This window comes from Ovis aries, chromosome 7 (genome assembly GCF_016772045.2).
Source record: "Ovis aries strain OAR_USU_Benz2616 breed Rambouillet chromosome 7, ARS-UI_Ramb_v3.0, whole genome shotgun sequence".
NCBI lineage: Eukaryota > Metazoa > Chordata > Mammalia > Artiodactyla > Bovidae > Ovis > Ovis aries.
Genome location: NC_056060.1, coordinates 78,968,251 through 78,987,121, shown reverse-complemented (window position 1 = coordinate 78,987,121; position 18,871 = coordinate 78,968,251). Strand labels below are relative to the sequence as shown.

At 40.1% G+C, this 18,871-nt stretch overlaps 1 protein-coding gene across 1 annotated transcript in view; it reads left to right on the top strand.

Moving 5' to 3' along the window:
• Positions 1-18,871, top strand: part of DCAF5 (DDB1 and CUL4 associated factor 5) — a 94,604-nt gene that overhangs the window by 37,722 nt on the left and 38,011 nt on the right. Inside the window, exon 6 of the mRNA XM_027971948.3 lies at positions 11,420-11,633. Within this exon, the coding sequence (XP_027827749.1) occupies positions 11,420-11,633 (214 nt within the window). The remainder of the gene's footprint in view (positions 1-11,419; positions 11,634-18,871) is intronic.

Here is an 18,871-nt window from a genome sequence, read left to right as displayed (position 1 = left end):
TTTCCATGAAAAGATAATTCTTTTAAAAATCATAGTATTATTATCACACCTAAAAAATTAGCAATAATTCCTTAATACCATTGCATATTTAGTGTTTACATTTCCTTAATTGCCTCCTAAATGTTACAGTTGGTTCTTATGGATCGAGATTTGAATAAGGTGTGTACCAAGCAATTAGTTGACATGGCTTCTAAGTCTTTGGATACTCCTACTTTTCATTTTTTTCTCTTGTAACTTATTTGTTAAAGAAACTGGATTATTTGTTTTACGGAATCTCTCGCATTTTAGAGTCTACAGGAGGCCCTCTGTATCCTCGGGTTCTGTATCTATGGGGTTCCTGGACCCAGTCCCCCATAGATGCCAAGGGGCAGCTGCACTGATTGCATGTTTATGCCGTCATTTAGCATGTTCCCTCTTAGCTCAGTTTTTTTCATAAATTGGTATTGGGTCTAGGGACTGAAACAGTTTTAGGTTTGATTCTTTTTGGCAGGTGTTACAAAAATATTTCATAGGTAGTGTTGTATATAACCATAAGGAAGCCAAAAATGTCTGGTTTTGTCTTTTGTTTTAAAATACATTGACTGACTTCTCAGCTTTTTAAAATACAAATAATGCTGGTGAAGATGTGGAGAAACTGAATCACTCATACATTGTGAATAGGAATGTAAAATAGTACAAAATATCTAGAAAATGTTTTGGTAGTTCCTTTATAAATTAAAAATGAACTTATTATCTGACCCAGCAGTTGCACTCTGGGTGTTTATCCAAGAGAGAGGAAGACTTATTTTCATATAGAAACTTGTACATGAATGTTCATAGCAACTTCATTCATAATACCCAAAAGCTGGAAACTACCCATACGTTTTTCAATCTGTAAGAAGTTTAAAAAAAAAAAAAAAAACTGTAGTGCATTTATACCGTAGAATACTACTTGGCAATAAAAAACAAAAAACTGAACGGTTGATACGTGCAACAATTCGGATAAACCTTAAGTGAACTGCTGCTAAGTCACTTCTCATGAGCTAATGTAACATTCATGAGATGGAGAACAAATTAGTCATTGCCAGGTGTTAGGGTTAGTGGTAAAAGGGGTGGATGTGGCTATAGAAGGAAGTCTTGTGGTGATGGTACACATAAGTATTGTGGTGGTGACTGCTTGAAGTTATACACGTGATACAGTTGCATAGAGCAGCACACACACACGCAAATGAGTGCATGTGTAGCTGACAAAATCTGAATACGCTCCATAGATTGTACCAGTGTAAATTTCCTGGTTTTGATATCACACTATAGTTATGCAAGGTGGTAACACTGGGAGAGTCTGGGTAAAGGGTTCAAAGAACCTTCTTCATTTTCTGTATATAGTATTGTATTATTAGGAAACAGTGACTATGTTACTTTTTCCTTTCCAATTTGGGTTCCCTTTTATTTCTTTTTGTTTTCTGATAGCTGTGGCTAAGTCTTCAAAACTATGCTGCATAAAAGTGGCAAGAATGGCCATTCCTGTTTTGTTCCTGATCTTAGAGGAGATACTCTCAACTTTTCACTGTTGAGTATGATATCAGCTGTACGTTTGTCATATATGGCCTCTATTATGTTGAGATATGTTCCCTTTACACCCACTTCTGGAGAGTTTTATTATAAACGGTTGTTGAGTTTTGTCAGAAGCTTCTTCTGCATCTCTATTGAGATGATCATATGATTTTTATTCTTTGCGAACTCTTTTTACAAGAAAATTTCTTTGCAAATTCCTCTGAGAATGACTGTCACTCTGTCACGTCTGCCTCTGTGACCCCATGGACTGTAGCCCGCCAGGTTCCTCTGTCCATGGGATTCTCTAGGCAAGGATACTGGTGTGAGTTGCCATTCCCTTCTCCAGGGGATCTTCCCAGCCCAGGGACTGAACCTGGGTCACCTGCATTGCAGGCAGATTCTTTAATCTGAGCCACCAGGGAAACCCTAGATTCCTCTGAATCTATAATTATTTCAAAGTAAAAAGTTAAATGTAAGTAATACATAATAGCATGCTCCTTTAAAAACTATGAATAAGGCTAAAATTCCTCCTGACTACTTCCAATCCTGGTCTCCTGCCCCCTTTCCTGAGGGTAATGAATGTTAAGAGTTTGTATATGCTTCCAGAACTTTTTCTTTGGTTTTGTATGCTTATACATGTACCTGTAGAAAATACATGGTTTTTGTTCCTATGTGGAGGTATGTTTTTCACACGGATGATGTACTGCTATGCAGTTATTCTACAGCTTGACTATTTCACCCATCAGTATCTTTTGGGAATTTATCCATGTATTAACATGTCCAGATTTATCTTGTTTCTTTTGCCAGTTAAGAACTTGAGTCATCTCTCTGACTCTCTCTGTGAAGAGTCGGCTTAGATTTTTCTTCTAGGAAGTCTTTCGTGACTGCCCTCTCCTGCGTTCCCATTGGAGGGATAGATATTCTCCCTATGTCTTGCACAGGACATATTCCCCTTATTACAACATTGTTCATATTATAGAAGGAAACTGATGGCTTTCTTGTCCCTCATTAATTCTTGAGGATGTCTTTCCCATCTTATTTCATCTTTAAATCCATGTGCTCAGCATAGTATCTAGAATAGTTAGCAGGTTTTCAATAAATGGTTATTCAGTAAGGGCATGCATATATGAGTTACATATATATGAGTTACTGAACTACAGGGAAGGATCTGAAGTGAATTACTTAGATGAATCCTTCTGGCCTTGATGTATTGTCATCTGATGCTGTTCTTTTTGCTGGGTGGAATAATTCATCTCCACCATGTAGTCAGTGAAATCTTGTTGAACCAAGAAGCAGAAAACAACTTGTTGGCCCTATTTCCGCTTCTTATTTACTGTATGGTCAGGGCCAAGTCATATAAACATTTAGGACCTAGATCTCCTCCAATTTGAGATGAAAATAATGATACCTCCACTATCCACCTTATAGGGTTATTGTAAGGGTTAATTGATACAAAGTATATGTAAACATTTTGGAATTTAATGAAAAACATGTTGCTTCTTCAAGGGTATCTGTTGTGATCTGATTCTTTTAAGAAGAATCACTGAAGAATCAGTGAATTCTATGAAGAATCAGTGAATTCTTCATAGTTTGAACTTTTTATTTTGTGATCTTAGGTTTGACCATTTGTACTTTATCTGTTGTGAGTCACATATTTTAGACGGGGATATCTTGGTATACTCTTAACAATCTTGGCTTCATTTATCATGAATTTACCCATGTATGGAAGACTTTCCAGGAACCTTGCTAATGCTTCTGGATTCTACATAAAATGCTTTGCACTTTGAATTTGTTTTTTATTCCAATAATATACTTTGCCATTTATTTATAAGTACTTGGGAAGTGGGATAGTGTATCTGCAAAGAGAAACCAAACTAAGTATAGTTTCAGATCTAACCTGGTACTGTGTCCAGTGCTAACCAAGATGGGGCCTGTTTATTACTTAAAATCCTTTCAAAGGAGGGATATTATTTTCCTTCATTGAGAAGGATGGTGAGGGACACTGGTAGTTTTAGAGTCCTTTGCAAATTTTTAACTGTCGTTTAAAGAATTTAGGACAATGGCTTAATTTCAGATTTGCATCTGCACCAGAACCCTGTAGGGCAGCACATCACCTGAAGTTTCAGTTAAGCTCTCTCATACTTCCCTCAGAGCTACCTTCTGTGGTCCCTTAATTAAAGGAGTATCTCTGAGATGGCATTTTAGAATAACGTATTTTCTTCTGAAATTACAGAAGTTTATCCTGATTGTAGGAAAACTTGAAAATAAAGTGAACGGTACAAAAATAAATTAACTAAATGCTATAGTTTGATTGACGTATCTTCTTACTGTTCTCAGTATAGCCATCAAACTAAATGTTTATCACTATCTAATTTTAGATATGATTGGGTAGGGCATGTATTCAAAGCCTATAGAATTCACTGTCTACTTTCTGAAAATGGGTAAATGAATTTTTTTTTTTAGCTTGTAATTGACTTCCTAAAGTTTGACTATTAATCTTCCTTTTGAATTTTTATTCTACAAATACCAGAAACTTGCTTTAAAGTACAAGATATAATTAAGATACGTGTTTACCTGTTAAACTATTCCTTTTTTGTTGACTGCTTATTAGCAGGTAGGTAAATTTGACTCATTTGAAGGATATGTGGCGGTGTCAGTACAGAGAAAACCTGAGTGGTCATCGGCAAATCATTTGACGTCTGGGCCACAGTTCTTTGCCTGTAATAGAAAACTGACTTAGATGTTCTCCAAGCCTCCTACTGTTTCTTTGATTCTTCTGCTGCTCTGTTGCTTCCCTCCCAAGATTAGGTTTTGTGAGCAGACAAATGTCAGGAGCCAGGTAAACCTTTGTGGAGTCTGCTTTTTTAATGTTGTAAAGTAAGAGTGTTTCAGATTGCTGCTCATGGTGCACTCGATCATGCGGCATCTATTTATTGAATGCTGGTACGTGTCTGGCACTGTTTAAGCACTTGGAATGCACGGGGAGCGACATAAAAGGTGATATAGTCTAGTGGGAAAGGACAGGTAAGAAGCAAAATAAATGGTATGTAAGATGGTGATTCATTAGTAGAAACTAAACAGGCAAGGGAGACAGGGAGCATTGGGGAGGTTTCATTTTTGCATTGGGTATCAGAACAGACTAATTGAGGAGAATATTTGAATAAAGAAGTGAATGAATGAACCATGTTCATATCTGGGGAGGAGCATTCCCTCTGGATTTGCAAGTACAAAGACCCTGGAGCAGATGTTTGATGTGTTCTAAGGAGGCATCATGTGGTTGAAGGTAGGGTAAGGGAAAAAGAGTGCCAGGAGGTAGAGTCAGACATGAGGGATTGGTGGGGAAAGGTGTCTAGGGTCTCCGTTGGGATTATAAAGAGTTTGAGTTTTAGCCTGGTTGAAATCCACTGGCAAATGAATGACGCAGTCTGACCCAGGGTTCAGCATCCCTCTGGCTGTCATATTCAGGATGAACTGAAGCATGTGCCAAGAGTAGAGGCATGAAGACAAGGTAGGAAACTCTCTCAGTAATCCACAGGGCCATGGAATTGACTTAGGTGGTCACACGTATTTATTAAATAGAAAATGGAAAATCGGTGCACTGCACACAGTAGATGGCAAGTTGTTTAATGAATTTATGCTAAATAAACGTGGGTGTACTGGAATACAGTATAAAATAAGCTTATTATAAAGGGTTACTATAAAAACACTTGAAAACCATTATCTTAAGGCATCTACATTTTTGCCAGCTAGAACTGACTTTGGTTTTTGGACACTCAGTAAGCGGCTCCTGTATGACACAGGCTGTCTCCTATAATCACGTCTCATCAGTCAGCACTTTGGCCTTCCCACTGCATTCCTCTCTCCTCCTGTTTTCCACTGTTTGCATAAGTGTTCTCGTAGAAGGGATCAAATTGTGATTTTTGTTTTCAAACCCTCTTCTGCTTAGCATTTTTTCTAGGCTTTGCATCTTTCCCCTTTAACAGCCCTCTGGCTTTGTGGCCGAGTTCCCTGACAGTCAGCACACCCACCTAGTTTCTTCCTCCACCATCAGGGACTGGCTGTTTACCTGCCTGTATTCCCACCCACTCCTTCTGCACCCTTACTGTTGCTGTAGCAACTGCCGTCTCAGCCTCCCACCTTCCCCTGACTTTTTTCTTCCTCCTGCCAACCTGTATTCATTAAACTCTCCCTCTCCAGCTTTGTACACTGTGAGGTCAGGGCTGATGCTTTGTAACATCTGTCAGAAGGTAGAGCCATTAATAATTTAGGATGAAGATTAAATGACTGCTTATAAAACCCTTCTCTATTTTCCACAGCTTGCAGTAAAGGGGGATTTTTTTGAATAAGCAAATCATCTGATGAACTGAGATGACTGAATGCTAAGTCCCTAATTCTACAGAAAAATCACGAGTGTCCTAGGACAAATCCGTTATGGCACTGCCTTTTAATTCATTTTGAGATCTTGCATAGGGTTGAGATCTTGGTTGGTTATATGTGGCTTTTGGGATCCCCTGAGCCAAAGACAAAAACATGGGCTGTAGATCACTTCAGCTCTGCACGTGATGCCTCTGTTCTGGAAGGTGGTGATTAGAGGCTCTGCAGTACCTGAAAGCCCAGGTTCTTCCCCTTCCAACTTGCATAAAAGAAACGGTTAAGGAAGATGTGCCAGGGATTTCCGTGACAGTCCAGTGGTTGGGACTCAGTGCTTTTACTATTATGGCCCCAGATCCAATCCTTGGTTGGGGAAGTTAGATCTTGCAGGCACGTGTGCAGCGTGATCATTTTTAAAAATAAATAAATTTTTAAAAAGGAAGATGTGAGGGGTGTGTGTATATATTATGTATATGTATATATAATGTACATATGGTGGGATACTATATAGCCACAAAAAAGAATGAAATAGTGCCATTTGCAGCAGTATGGGCAGACCTAGAGATTATCATACTAAGTAAATCAGAAAGAAAGACAAGTACCATATGATATGACTTATATGTGGAATCTTCAAAACAGACTCACACACACACAGAAAAAAGACTTAGATGCCAAAGGGGAAAGGGAGAAGGGGAGAGATAAATTAGGAGTCTGGGATTAGCAGATACAAACTGCTCTATATAAAATAGATAAACGAAAAGGTCCTGTTGCTGAGCACAGGGAACTGCATCCAATATCCTGTAATAAATTATGATGGAAAAGAATATATATATACACACATATATATATATAACTGAATCACTTTGCTGTACACCAGACACTAACACAATGTTGTAAATCAACTAGACTTCAATTAAAGAAAGAAAGAAGGCTCCCCTGGTGACTCAGTGGTGGAGGGTGCGCCTGCCATTGCAAGAGGCACCAGTTTATCTCTGATCTGGGAACATCCCAAGTGCTGTGGAGCAACCAAGCCCGTGCGCCACAACTACTGAGCCTGCCCTAGAGCCCAGGAGCTGTGGCTGTTGAGCCCATGTACCCTCCAGCCTGTGTTCCGCAGCGAGAAGCCCACGCACCGCGACTAGGGGGTGGCCTCCGTTTACCACAACTAAAGAAAAGCCCACACAGCCAAAAATAAATAAATAAAATGATTTTTTAAAGTGGATTTTTTTTTTAAGAAGAAAGAAAAGGTTTACAGGATTACCAAGATCTTGAATATACTTGAACAGAACTGATACGGGCTGTAACTTTTTGAACCTGTTCACTTTTTACTTAATTCTAATTAACAAATCCTCTAGGATTTGTCCTGTTCTCTGTGTTCTGTTATACGAAGTACAAAATGCAACCTGTATTCCTTACAGGTCATCCTGTCCTAAAGCAGAAACAGAAGGGGAGAGATTTTTTTCCTACCTATGCGACATTGAATTTTCCTCTCTGGTTGACTGGCACCAGCTCTGATGTCTGTGATTTGGAATAGCAGTGCCTTGACTCCAGCCGTTTCACAGGTGTTAGGAAACTTTCACATAGTAACTCTGAGGAAATGCATGCCAGTGGGCTTTAGAAAATCTTATTGGCACTATTTGATGAATTACTTAGTCATAAATTTATGGAAATATAGCTTCATGAAGCCAGATCTTGGAACGTTTATGGGTGCTCTATCTTGTGCTAAATGTGATACCCCCAGTCACTTTTTTGGGAAACAGCCTTGGTTTATTTCTCTTCTTTTCCAAGACTTTAACCTTGGCCAAAGACTTTTTGTAAATGTTCTTTTTATCCTGCCAAAGCGATAAAAAAATCCAATTGACTATTTCTGAGGGGCCAAAACACCAAAAAAGCCAAAAACCAGAGGATCACACTAATGAGGAATATTTTCCTGATGTTCTGAGGTTCTCTTGCTTTTTGTTCTGGGCCTTTTACCTGCTGACCTTTCGATCACCTCCTGTCCCATTCTTGTCGCATTTTGTTACAAATTCTTGGTTGAAGATAGGTCGAAAATGAAAGTGTTGGTCACTCAGTCATGTTGACTCTTTGCAACCCCATGGACTGTAGCCTCCCAGGCTCCTCTGTCCATGGAATTCTCCAGGCAAGAATGCTGAAGTGGGTTGCCATTCCCTTTTCCAGGGGATCTTCCCAACCTAGGGATTGAACCCGGGTCGGAAGATTCTTCATTCTCTGAGCCACCAGGGAAGCAGCACGTGAAGATACTCCAGGAACTGATTTTTGCTTTCCTTTTTCTTATAGGGATATTTTGGTTTGAACTCATTTCAACTTGTTGCTAGTCCTTTCAAGATAGCGCTCATCTCATTTGGGTGTGCAATGGTAGCCACTTCTCTGGAGGAGTGGAGACACTGTCAAATTTGAGACATTCTTGTGTATAGGTACCTTCAGTTCTCCAAAGAGTAAACAAGAAACTTCTCCTTCAGGGAATGTGTTGAGGGCAGGAAAGAAACATTTCAGGCACTGTGGGTAGAGTGGAACTCTGATCTGAAAAGGAATTGGAGTCCTTTCTCCTATTAGGCATTGGGCTGTAAAAAAAAAGTGCCATGTTGTGTAGTTGGCTTTTCATTTAGCTTCTAGTAATCTGCTTTCTCTCCACCTTATTTTTGCACTCACCCCAAATTCTGAAATGGAACCATGTTTTTCAAAGAGTGGTTTGAAAGTCACATGCATCATAATTAATTAAGGTTGCTTGTTAAATTCAGATTCCTGGGCCCACTTCTCAGATTGAATTAGACTATCTGCATATGGATCCTGAGAATCTATTTGAGAAAAAGTACCAGATGATTTATCACACATCTTACCCTTGAAATCATAAACAACAGGATCTTTGACATTGTATCTTGACTTTGAGGGGAAACTACTTCTAAGCCTTTTCTTCCTGATGAACTAGATCATTCTTACCATTCTCAATAGGAGGAGCCAGCAGCAGAATCCCTGCTGAGAAATTATAGTTAATGTAGCTCACTTTCTGAATTTCAGGTGTCAGTCTATCCCTCGGAAAGGATTATTGCCCTCAAACATGAAGTATTCAGTTTTAGTAACTGCTGCTACAGTTTTGGTGGTGGTTGTTTTTTTTTTGGTAGCTGTACTCTTAAACATTCTAGGAGCAGGATTCCTATGTACCTGCACTCTCTGTGTGAGAGATAGGGGTCCCCTGCCCAGAAGCTAAGGGGGGGAAAGTTAGTGACTCTTGTGGAATCCACAAACAGACTCCTGGAGAGCAGCAGACTTAGGAGCTTGGGTGGGAATGGGATGGGCCTAGATGCCTGTCCTGCAGGTCTGACTGGAATCTTCAGAGAAGTTGCTGTTAACGGATGCAAAGGGCTTTTGCCAGAGGCCCCAGCTGATGCAAACCCCTGCTGCTGTGGCTGGTGGGGTTGGCCAAGTTTCTTTTTGTTGAGTCTAGTTTCCACCCCCAACTTCTTGTCAGCCCTGTATACAGGTGCCGGTTTATTTGCACACTCCAGGCTGATCTCGAATTTGAAAGGCTCTCACTGTTTTTGAGCTTAGTGTTTGGGAAACACGGCATGCCGGTGGCAGCTAGGACACCCTGTAAAGGAAACACCTGGACTCGGTAGCCCTGTCATTCATTCCCGGTGTGTGTGTGAGTGTGGCCAGTGTTAGGACGTTGTAAGAACATTGGTCTGTAGGGACTATTACTTGGGGCCTACAGCAGGACTAGGCTTCTTCTCTGTGATGTTTGGAGTTCTAGGGACCGTTTTTTTCTAAGTCACTTCTCTCTTTCCTCCCATTTCACACTGAACAGGAATAAAGTCTGTTTGCCCAGGCCTTGTTTCCACACGTAACTGAGGTACTAGAGTTCTTCCCTCTGGTGAAAAGACAGCTTTGGGGGACAAAGGACTGACTGGCTAGCGATGGCACAGAATGTTTCTATGATCAGGACAGGTTGGCAAATTCCTTTGCACTGTGGTCCAGGGACTCCTTTCTTTCTTTCTTTCTTTCTTTCTTTTTTAAAATAGTAATCTCTTTAATTTGTATAGCACTTAGTCAGTTACAAAGTTTTATACCACATACTGTTTTATTATGTCTGTATAATGAAATAAATTTAATTGTATATAAATAATGTATTAAAGAATCTTCAGAACCAAAGTTAATATCAGAGAGTTTCAGAGGAAAGGTGACTACTTGGATTTATATTTAATAAAACAGCATGTTGAAAAAACTAAAATTGTGAATTAAATTATGTCAAATGGTCAAACATGCTAATACTAATAAATTTCAAATAAATCTTCCAGGCTCTAATTTAGATGTCTCCAGGCCCTTTCCAGCTCTGATTCCCTAAATGTATAAACTTTTTTCTTAAACTACTAGACTCTCTTTGCAAGATCACAGTGTCTTTTGAAACAGAGTGAGTTAATAGCGCTAATGTGGCCCTCATTTCTGTAGCATTTCCAATGCACAAGATCGGTATGTAATCTCACTTTCTTACCAGTAATTTGGTTATCCATGGACAATGAATAGTCATCCCTCTATAATAAAACAGTGTCCAGGTAGTCAAGGAGACTGACTACTAGAAAGATAAGTTACCTAGTAGTATATAATTGTTAATGTTCATGGTCATCCTAGTGAACTGTAAAATTGGAAGTATCTTCTGAATCATCATAATAAATACTTTTGAACCATACCATCTGACTTTTTAAAAATGTTATGAACATTATGAAGCTACAGAAGAATACTGGATGAATCAGAATATACCAGTCTCTAGTAGAAGCTGGATAAATGGAATTAAGTTAAAGTATATTTTAAAGCTAAATATAAACTCATTGGGAACTGTAAAGAGAAGCAAGTCATCCTGCTTTTCTAATTGTTGTAACTGCTGGCTCTGTATTTAATTTAAATTTTTTCTTTAATATTTATTCTTGAGTTATGCCATATGGAATATAAAAATTCTCTGAACAGATTGAAAATTTAAAAATAAGTGCATAAGCAATAAAGTCATTATTATTTTTAAAAATCCAGAATAAACTAGAGTATCTTGTTTTGCTGGCTGATGGTTTCTGTGTCTCTAATTCAAAAGACAGATATATTTCTTAAATACCATCCATGATAGTTAGGGTGGACACCACTGACTTCCCAGGGTCTTGACAAGTAACTTTGCTTATGTAGCTCAGGTAAATAAAAGAACTAATCATTTTAATATGTCTTTTCATTCAAGATGCTTGTTGTATCTTATTCCTATAAACTTAGTGGTAATTCAACTTTTGGAGATTGAAGAAAGGAACCGCAAAGTTAAATAACTTGTTTTAATGTAATCAAGGAGTCATCTTTGTCCTTTTTATTACCTTCTAGCCCACTGCGTAGAAACACCTTTCTGCCAGAATTCAGATGTGCAAGGCTGACGGGAGGTCCTGGTTATGAAATGCAGCGTTTTTTTTTTTTTTTGCAGACTCTCATCCTGCCTGCCTCATGCCTGATCCATGTGCTTTCTGCCTTTCAGTTCTCTCCTGCGGTATGGGGGCAACCTGTCCCTCCAAAGTGCCATGAGTGTGCGATTCAACAGCAATGGGACCCAGCTCCTGGCCCTGAGGCGTCGCCTGCCCCCCGTGCTCTATGACATCCACTCCCGCCTGCCTGTGTTCCAGTTTGACAATCAGGGTTACTTCAACTCTTGCACCATGAAAAGCTGCTGTTTTGCAGGAGATCGTGACCAGGTACGTGCCTTCTACCTCCTGCATCCCACATTCTTGCTTTCCTCTCATATTGTTCTTTATGTACTGGTCTTTATTTCTCTTTAGCCATGTCAGGTAGAAACAGTTGAAACAGTAAGGGTCTGGAGACATTCCATCTTAATAGTGTTTCTTCATCAGAATTGCCTTTGGATAATATGAGGTATACACCATAAACCACTATATAGTTCTGAGCAACCTAAATCTGCCAAGTTTGTGAACAGATTTTAAGACTCTAAGAATGTGTCGTATCAGAAGAGAGGAGGAAGTCCATAGAAAATTAGCCTGCCAAAAAGGACACCTTTTTTTTTTTTTTTTTTTGGTATCAGTGAAACACTGTGGGTACCAGCTAAGAGACATACATCCTGAATAGCCCTTTTGGGTGGCATCTTTTTCTTGGATGAAATGGGCTGTGCAACTTTGAGAGGAAGCCAGATGCTGACTCTCTTCCTTTATATTGCCAGCACCACAACTGGGAAGGAGAACCGAAGCTGTGAAGTTTCCTGCCTTTTCACAGTCTTACTGGGAGTCGAAATACTGATGTTGCCTTAGAGCTGGCAGTTTAAAAACATACCAGTACCTTGTCAATCTTGGCCATAGAAGTGCTGAAGTGAGTGTCAGTGAATGGACTGGTTGGACTGGTCTGAGTAACCAAGTTTTAGCGAAGGCAAATATAAAGGAAGACTGATCAAATAATGTGTTTTTTTTCTTCTTCTTCTGAAACACAACAAATCTCATTGCTGTTGCACATCTAGATTGGAAAAAGAAACCTTAGTTTCTTGCTAATTCTTTGTGTTCTCTTTGGATCCATCAGCTATGTCAGATTTTTACATATAATTCTCACATGCTGTATGCCACTGCTTTAAAGTTATCTGTGGGCAAGAGGCATAAAAGAAATAGTTATTTGAGAACTTGTGAAGATCCTATTTTTTTGAAAGCAGTAGCTAGGATTTTTCTCCCTAGCCGAGGTTGCTAGAGGCTCTCCAACATCATAGCTTAAGGATTAGCATATGTAGCAGGAACACAATAAAGCTTTTTAATTAGAGTTGCTTGTTAAAGAAGCTGAGAATATCTTCTAAGTTGCCCAGACTAGGGATTTCCCCTTTTGTAAATAGAGAATATATGTCTAAATTCAGAATTTATGTTCAAGTCAGGGCCTACTTAGCTGCGATCTACACTTAAAACCACTAGGTGGCCTCAGTTATATAAGTGATAAATTTCCCTTGAGAGACCACAATTCTTGATAGACTTAGTTTTTATTAGGCAGTTTGTTTCTTGGGTGGAAAGAAGCAGTTTCTAGAGATGAACTGACTCTTGATAGAACAAGTAGCTTTCTGCTCTGCCGATGGTTGATTTAGTTTCATTTAGCTGCGGAAATGACAACCAAGCACCTCCTCCCTCCCTCTCCACCTTTCTTCCTTGCTTTTGTTGATTTTCCATCTTCTGTCAACCTCTTATGCATGTGCGTTTTATTTCATTGAGCAATAAAGAGCAGGCTCTACTTCATGAAGTGGTTTATTAGGTTTTATTACCGGAGACACAGGGCCTGAGGAAAAGGAGAAAAGAGGTGAAGGGGAATGGATGCTGTGTTTTCTGTCGGTTTCTGTGTTAGCAGCCAGAACCTGTCTGCATGGAGTCCTTGAAAGATGGAGAACAAAGGCTTCTAACCGAGATGTAAGAGCACCTAGGCCATGATTTCTCCAGCTTGGCACTGTCCACATTTTGGTCAGATAATTCTTCCTTGTGAGGGCCTGTCCTGTGCATTCTAGGATAGTTAGCAGCATTCCTGGCCTCTCCCCACTAGATGCCAGTGTCATCTCTCCTAACTTTCCCCAAAACAACCAAAAATGTCTCCAGACATTGCCAGTTTATCTCCTGGGTGGAGAATTGCCCCAGGTGAGAACTTTTGCCTTAAGTTGCAGTTATGAGATACGTAGGGACAAGTGGGCTTCCCTGATAGCTTAGTTGGTAAAGAATCTGCCTGCAATGCGGGAGACCCTAGTTCAATTCCTGGGTCAAGTGCAGGTATTACCATAGTGAGAACCACGTGAGTTATTTTGTGGTGATCCTGGTCATCTACATTGACAGGATGCAGTGCTTTTTGCCTTTCAGGTTATATATAATGATAAAAACATGGGAAGGCTTTTGATTTTCTCTATTCAGATTTGACGAATATGTACGTCTTATGGGAAGAGTTTGTGGGTAATGTATCCTTTCTGACAAACTAGACTGTTTTTTGGATGGGCTAAGTGATTTGCCATGGATAAAGGAGGGTGGGAAGTCACTGAGTCTTAACGTCAGATCCATTTCAGAGTTAGTCTATTTATATTCCCCATATAGATTATCAGAGTATATGACCTAGGGAATGAGACGCACAGAGATTATGTGTGGCTGTTTTCTTCACCCCTTAGGGACTAAGAAATGTAGCTAATTCATCATTGTCTTGTCTCCAATGCCTGGTGTACTGAGAGCACAATAAATATTTGTTGAAGTGAATCTTAAGTATTTTAGTCAGTGTGTGGTTTTTAGCTTTCTGGGCCTAAGGCTTGTCTAACTGTAAGTCAGGACTGATAATACCTGTTTTCTTGCTCAACTTCTAGGAGCTTTAGGAGGATGATTAAATAATGGATTTTCAGTGAAACTAATCAGCTGAGCTTATACTTCTAAGTGTTACACAGGAGTTGTCTCATTTCTGAAACATGTCTCTCAAAGGTGATTTATGGCCTCTGCCTTTACACACTTTGGGCTGAAGCAGAGGCTGCCATAGTTACTGTATGATCTGTAAGACTGATACTCTTTGACTAGTTCGAACAGGATCTTTTTAGCTGCTTTCAAATTCCAGAGCCTACTCTTTCCTTCTATCAGGTCTTTGTATTTGGTCTTGTTCTTGTATACTTTGAGAACGCCCACAGCCTGAAGCTCTGTGCTCTGCAACTCTTCATTTAGTCATAGGCTGGGTAAGTAACCATCCCAGAGAGGAATCTGAGCATTTCCATAATAGGAATGAACATGGTCAGGAAAGGCAGTGAGTGACTTATCTATCTGAGACAGTCTTCTGGCTTTTCATTACAATGAGATTACGCAGTCCACCCAAATCAAAACATTATGTAAGAGAGTCTGTATTTCTTATTAGACTATCATAGGTTTACTAGGTAATTCATTAGGCCCAGAATGAAACTAACATTTCAAGATCTTGGACTTGGAATAAAGTGTAAAACTGAATAGTGTTTTGTGTCTTTTGCATGCTCATTGCCACCATTGTGGATCAGTTCTAATTATAGAGCTTTTAGAGATTTTGTTCAGTCCGTAGGAGGGCCTTCTACAGATGAGAAAACAGGCTCAGAGATTTAGGTTAAAACAAGTTAAAACATACAAGTTTGAGTAGGACTAGAACCCAGATTTTTGAGGTCTCAATAGAGGCTCCTTTTTGCTGTATAGAAGGTCACAATTTAATGCCAACAAAAGCAAGGCAAGCAGCAAAGACGAATGAGTTGGGCTAGAAGTAAGCAATAGTGAGTGGTGGGGACTATAGCCACAACTTAGATTTATCCTCCCTAAATCTAAGTGAACGCCATGTAAATGAAGCTTTGACCAAGCTTCAGCCTATTGTGGCCAAGAGGGCCTTTGGTTTTTTTCAAGAGAAACCAAAAATAAAGATTTGTTATGTGACATTTCTGTCCTTTATTGTGCCCATCTTTGCATGAAATGTTTCCCTTGGTATCTCTAATTTTCTTGAAGAGATCTTTAGTCTTTCCCATTCTATTGTTTTCCTCTATTTCTTTGCATTGATCACTGAAAAAGGCTTTCTTATCTCTCCTTGCTATTCTTTGGAACTCTGCATTCAAATGGGTATATCTTTCCTTTTCTGTCTAGTCAAAGCTCTGGTTTTTCCAGTAGTCAGGTATGGATGTGAGAGTTGGGCTATAAAGAAAGTTGAGTGCCAAAGAATTGATGCTTTTGAACTGTGGTGTTGGAGAAGACTCTTGAGAGTCCCTTAGACTGCAAGCAGATCCAATCAGTCTGTTTTGAAGGAAATCAGTCCTGAATATTCATTGAAAAGACTGATGCTGAAGCTGAACTCCAATATTTTGACCACCTCATACAAAGAACTGACTCATGGGAAAAGACCCTGATGCTGGGAAAGATTGAAGGTGGGAGGAGAAGGTGACGACAGAGGATGAAATGGTTGGATGGCATCACCGAATGGACATGAGTTGGAGTAAACTCTGGGAGTTGGTGATGGATAGGGCAGTCTGGCGTGCTGCAATCCGTGGGATCTCAGAGTCGGACACGACTGAGTGACTGAACTGACTAACTGATATGAAGTTTCTTGAATTTTAAGTATTGCACCAAATTCATACTTCATTGTATGAATTAAATGAACAGGTGCACCTGTTCTGTTCTAGAGCCACAAGTTTCAAACCTCTGCTTCAGCAGGAAAACATCCATTTTTCCTACTGAACCTGTTTCCTACTGAACCTGTCCTAACTTCATGCCCTTTCCCCCTTCCATCTTATAAAATAAGAAGACAGATATTTGCCGAGCATCTACTGTGTGCCAGATGCTGTGGTAGACGCAGTTGCATGACTGCCAGTTTGTATCCCCTTTGAGACTTTCATTCAAAGCCCTGTATACACTCTGTCACCCCCACTTTTGGCTACAGATACACGGTTTATTTATTGCTATATAATAATAATAATAATAATATAGGGCTTCCTTGGTGGCTCAGACGGTAAAGAATCTGCTTGCAGTGTGAGAGACCTGGTTTCAGTCCCTGGGTTGGGAAGATCCCCTGGAGGAGGGCACGGCTACCTGCTCCAGTATTCTTTCCTGGAGAATCCCCGTGGACAGAAGAGCCTGGTGGGCTACAGTCCATGGGGTTGGTTGCAAAGAGTTGGACACAACTGAGTGATTAAGCACAATCTTATTCAAATTTGATAATGTCTGTCATCAGATAAGGTGACATAAGTGACATCAGATTGGTTGGGTATCAACAGGAACAATTAGCCCCAAATAAAGCCTTAACTTTTTTTTAAGGTAGCCTACCTTCCAGTCTTGCAGTATAATGAGGAGTCTTTCAGTAAAACACCAAATAGCATTCCTTCCTCTGGAGGCTGCCTAAATCTAAAGGATTCTCCTCCTTGCTTTTGTATCATACTTGGATTTTTGTTTGTTTGTTTTCCCTCTTCTCCCTGAAGCCTGACTAGGTACATTCTGTCTCCCAAGCTTCATACTCCCCTCTGTATACTTAGTGAGTCAGTCCCTTAACAGGGTTAAAAAAGAAGGCCAGTTTTCCACCTGCTAGCTTTTCTGGCACTCACTTTTAAGACAGCGCTCGGTTTTTGTTCCTTTTCTTTCACAGTGCCTTAAATGGCTCTTGCCCCAGATTGCTCGAGTCCAGCGGAATAGCTCAGGCTTCTGGGAAATAAGTCTTTCAGGCTAATGGGTTTGTGTGGCTTGGAGATAGACTGTGGTAATTTAAAAATCTTCTCTTGCTTTAGTCTCATTTAACACCTTGTCTAATAGTCCCTATATCTTGCTGAAAGTGGGAGAGGGAATAGTTTTATGGAAAGGACTGAGCCCTTGAGTGTCTGAACATTGGTATCATTTACACAGGTCTTTCTTTTGAACTTGATAGATGGCAGAACCCCTAAAGTCATGATAATTAAGTCATCATATCTCATCTCCTTACTTGTACCCTGTGAAGCCAACAAAATAGCCTTGTATACCTGGCTTGGCCTCAGACGTTACATCACCGCTCAACCTTTCTGTGTTGACATTGTATGGGCATAGCAGAGGTATAGGAATCTGTCAGGAAGTGCGATCCAGGCCAGTAAAGCAACCTAGAAAGTTATAGCTTTGCTTTTTTCTTTTTCCCTAATAATTCCATGCAGTGAAGGACAGGGAAGCCTAGCGTGTTGCTGGGGTCGCAAATAGTCAGACACGACTGAGCGACTAAACAAAAGCAACAGTAAAAACTCTGATTAAACTCACTTGGGGGCCTAGTGTACCATATGTTCCCCTTCAGTGGAAATAAAGGCACCCTTTCACAGGGGAGATTCAACTCTTGGGTTCTGTCTCCTTTGACTTGTTTTGTGTCAGCTCTTTCTTCTTGCCTTTCTTTTATGTCATATATTTTTAGCCCTTTGGGCTTTCTAGGTGGCACAGCAGTAAAGAACCCGCCTGCCAATACAGGAGATGCAGATTCAGTCCCTAGGTCGGGAAGATCCCCTAGAGGAGGAAGTGAGAGCCCACTCCAGTATTCTTGCCTGAAAAATTTGGTGGACAGAGGAACCTGGTGGGCTGTAGTCCATGGGGTTGCAAAGAGTGGTACATGACTGAGCAACTGAGCACGCACACACACATTTTTGGCACTTTAGCTTCAAAAGTGCTTTCATGTCATACTAATCCTCCCAGCGACCTTTGGGTGTAGTTGGACAGGTTCGATCCCCATATGACACTAAGGTCTAGTGTGGTTTGAAACTGCTGAACCAGGACTAGACTCAGTCCCTTGCCTGTGATGAACCCTGTTCCTCATAGGCATGCTGCCACCTGTGTTTTCAGATCAAGTGGTGATAGCCTCTTCCATGGGCTGATGAGAAAGAGCTGAACACAGAATATTGTATGTATTTTTTAGGTGAATATTTTAGGAAACTATTCTATAGAGAGAAGGTAGCATGAAAATAACTTATTAAATAAGCCATTTATAATTCTTTTCTAATCCTGAGCCTCTTTGAAAGTCTAAAATCTTTGAACACTCATTTCAGAAAAATGTACATATGCACACAGTTTTGCATATAATGTTAAGGAGTTTATGGAATTCCTGAAAACTAGGGGTTTCAAGTATTAGCAATCCCGAATTAAGATCTAACTCAAGTATTAAACCATCTTTTGGTTCATTTGCTGATGTAGAACTTAGAAAGCTTAAAAGGTTTTGGCGTGTATGCAGACCTACTAGATACAGTCTAGTTTTTAATTGTTAAACTGAAAAGGAACACTGCTGCTGCTGCTGCTGCTGCTGCTGCTGCTGCTGCTGCTGCTGCTGCTGCTGCTGCTGCTGCTGCTGCTGCTAAGTCGCTTCAGTCGTGTCCGACTCTGTGCGACCCCAGAGACGGCAGCCTACCAGGCTCCCTCGTCCCTGGGATTCTCCAGGCAAGAACACTGGAGTGGGTTGCCATTTCCTTCTCCAATGCATGAAAATGAAAAGTGAAAGTGAAGTTGAT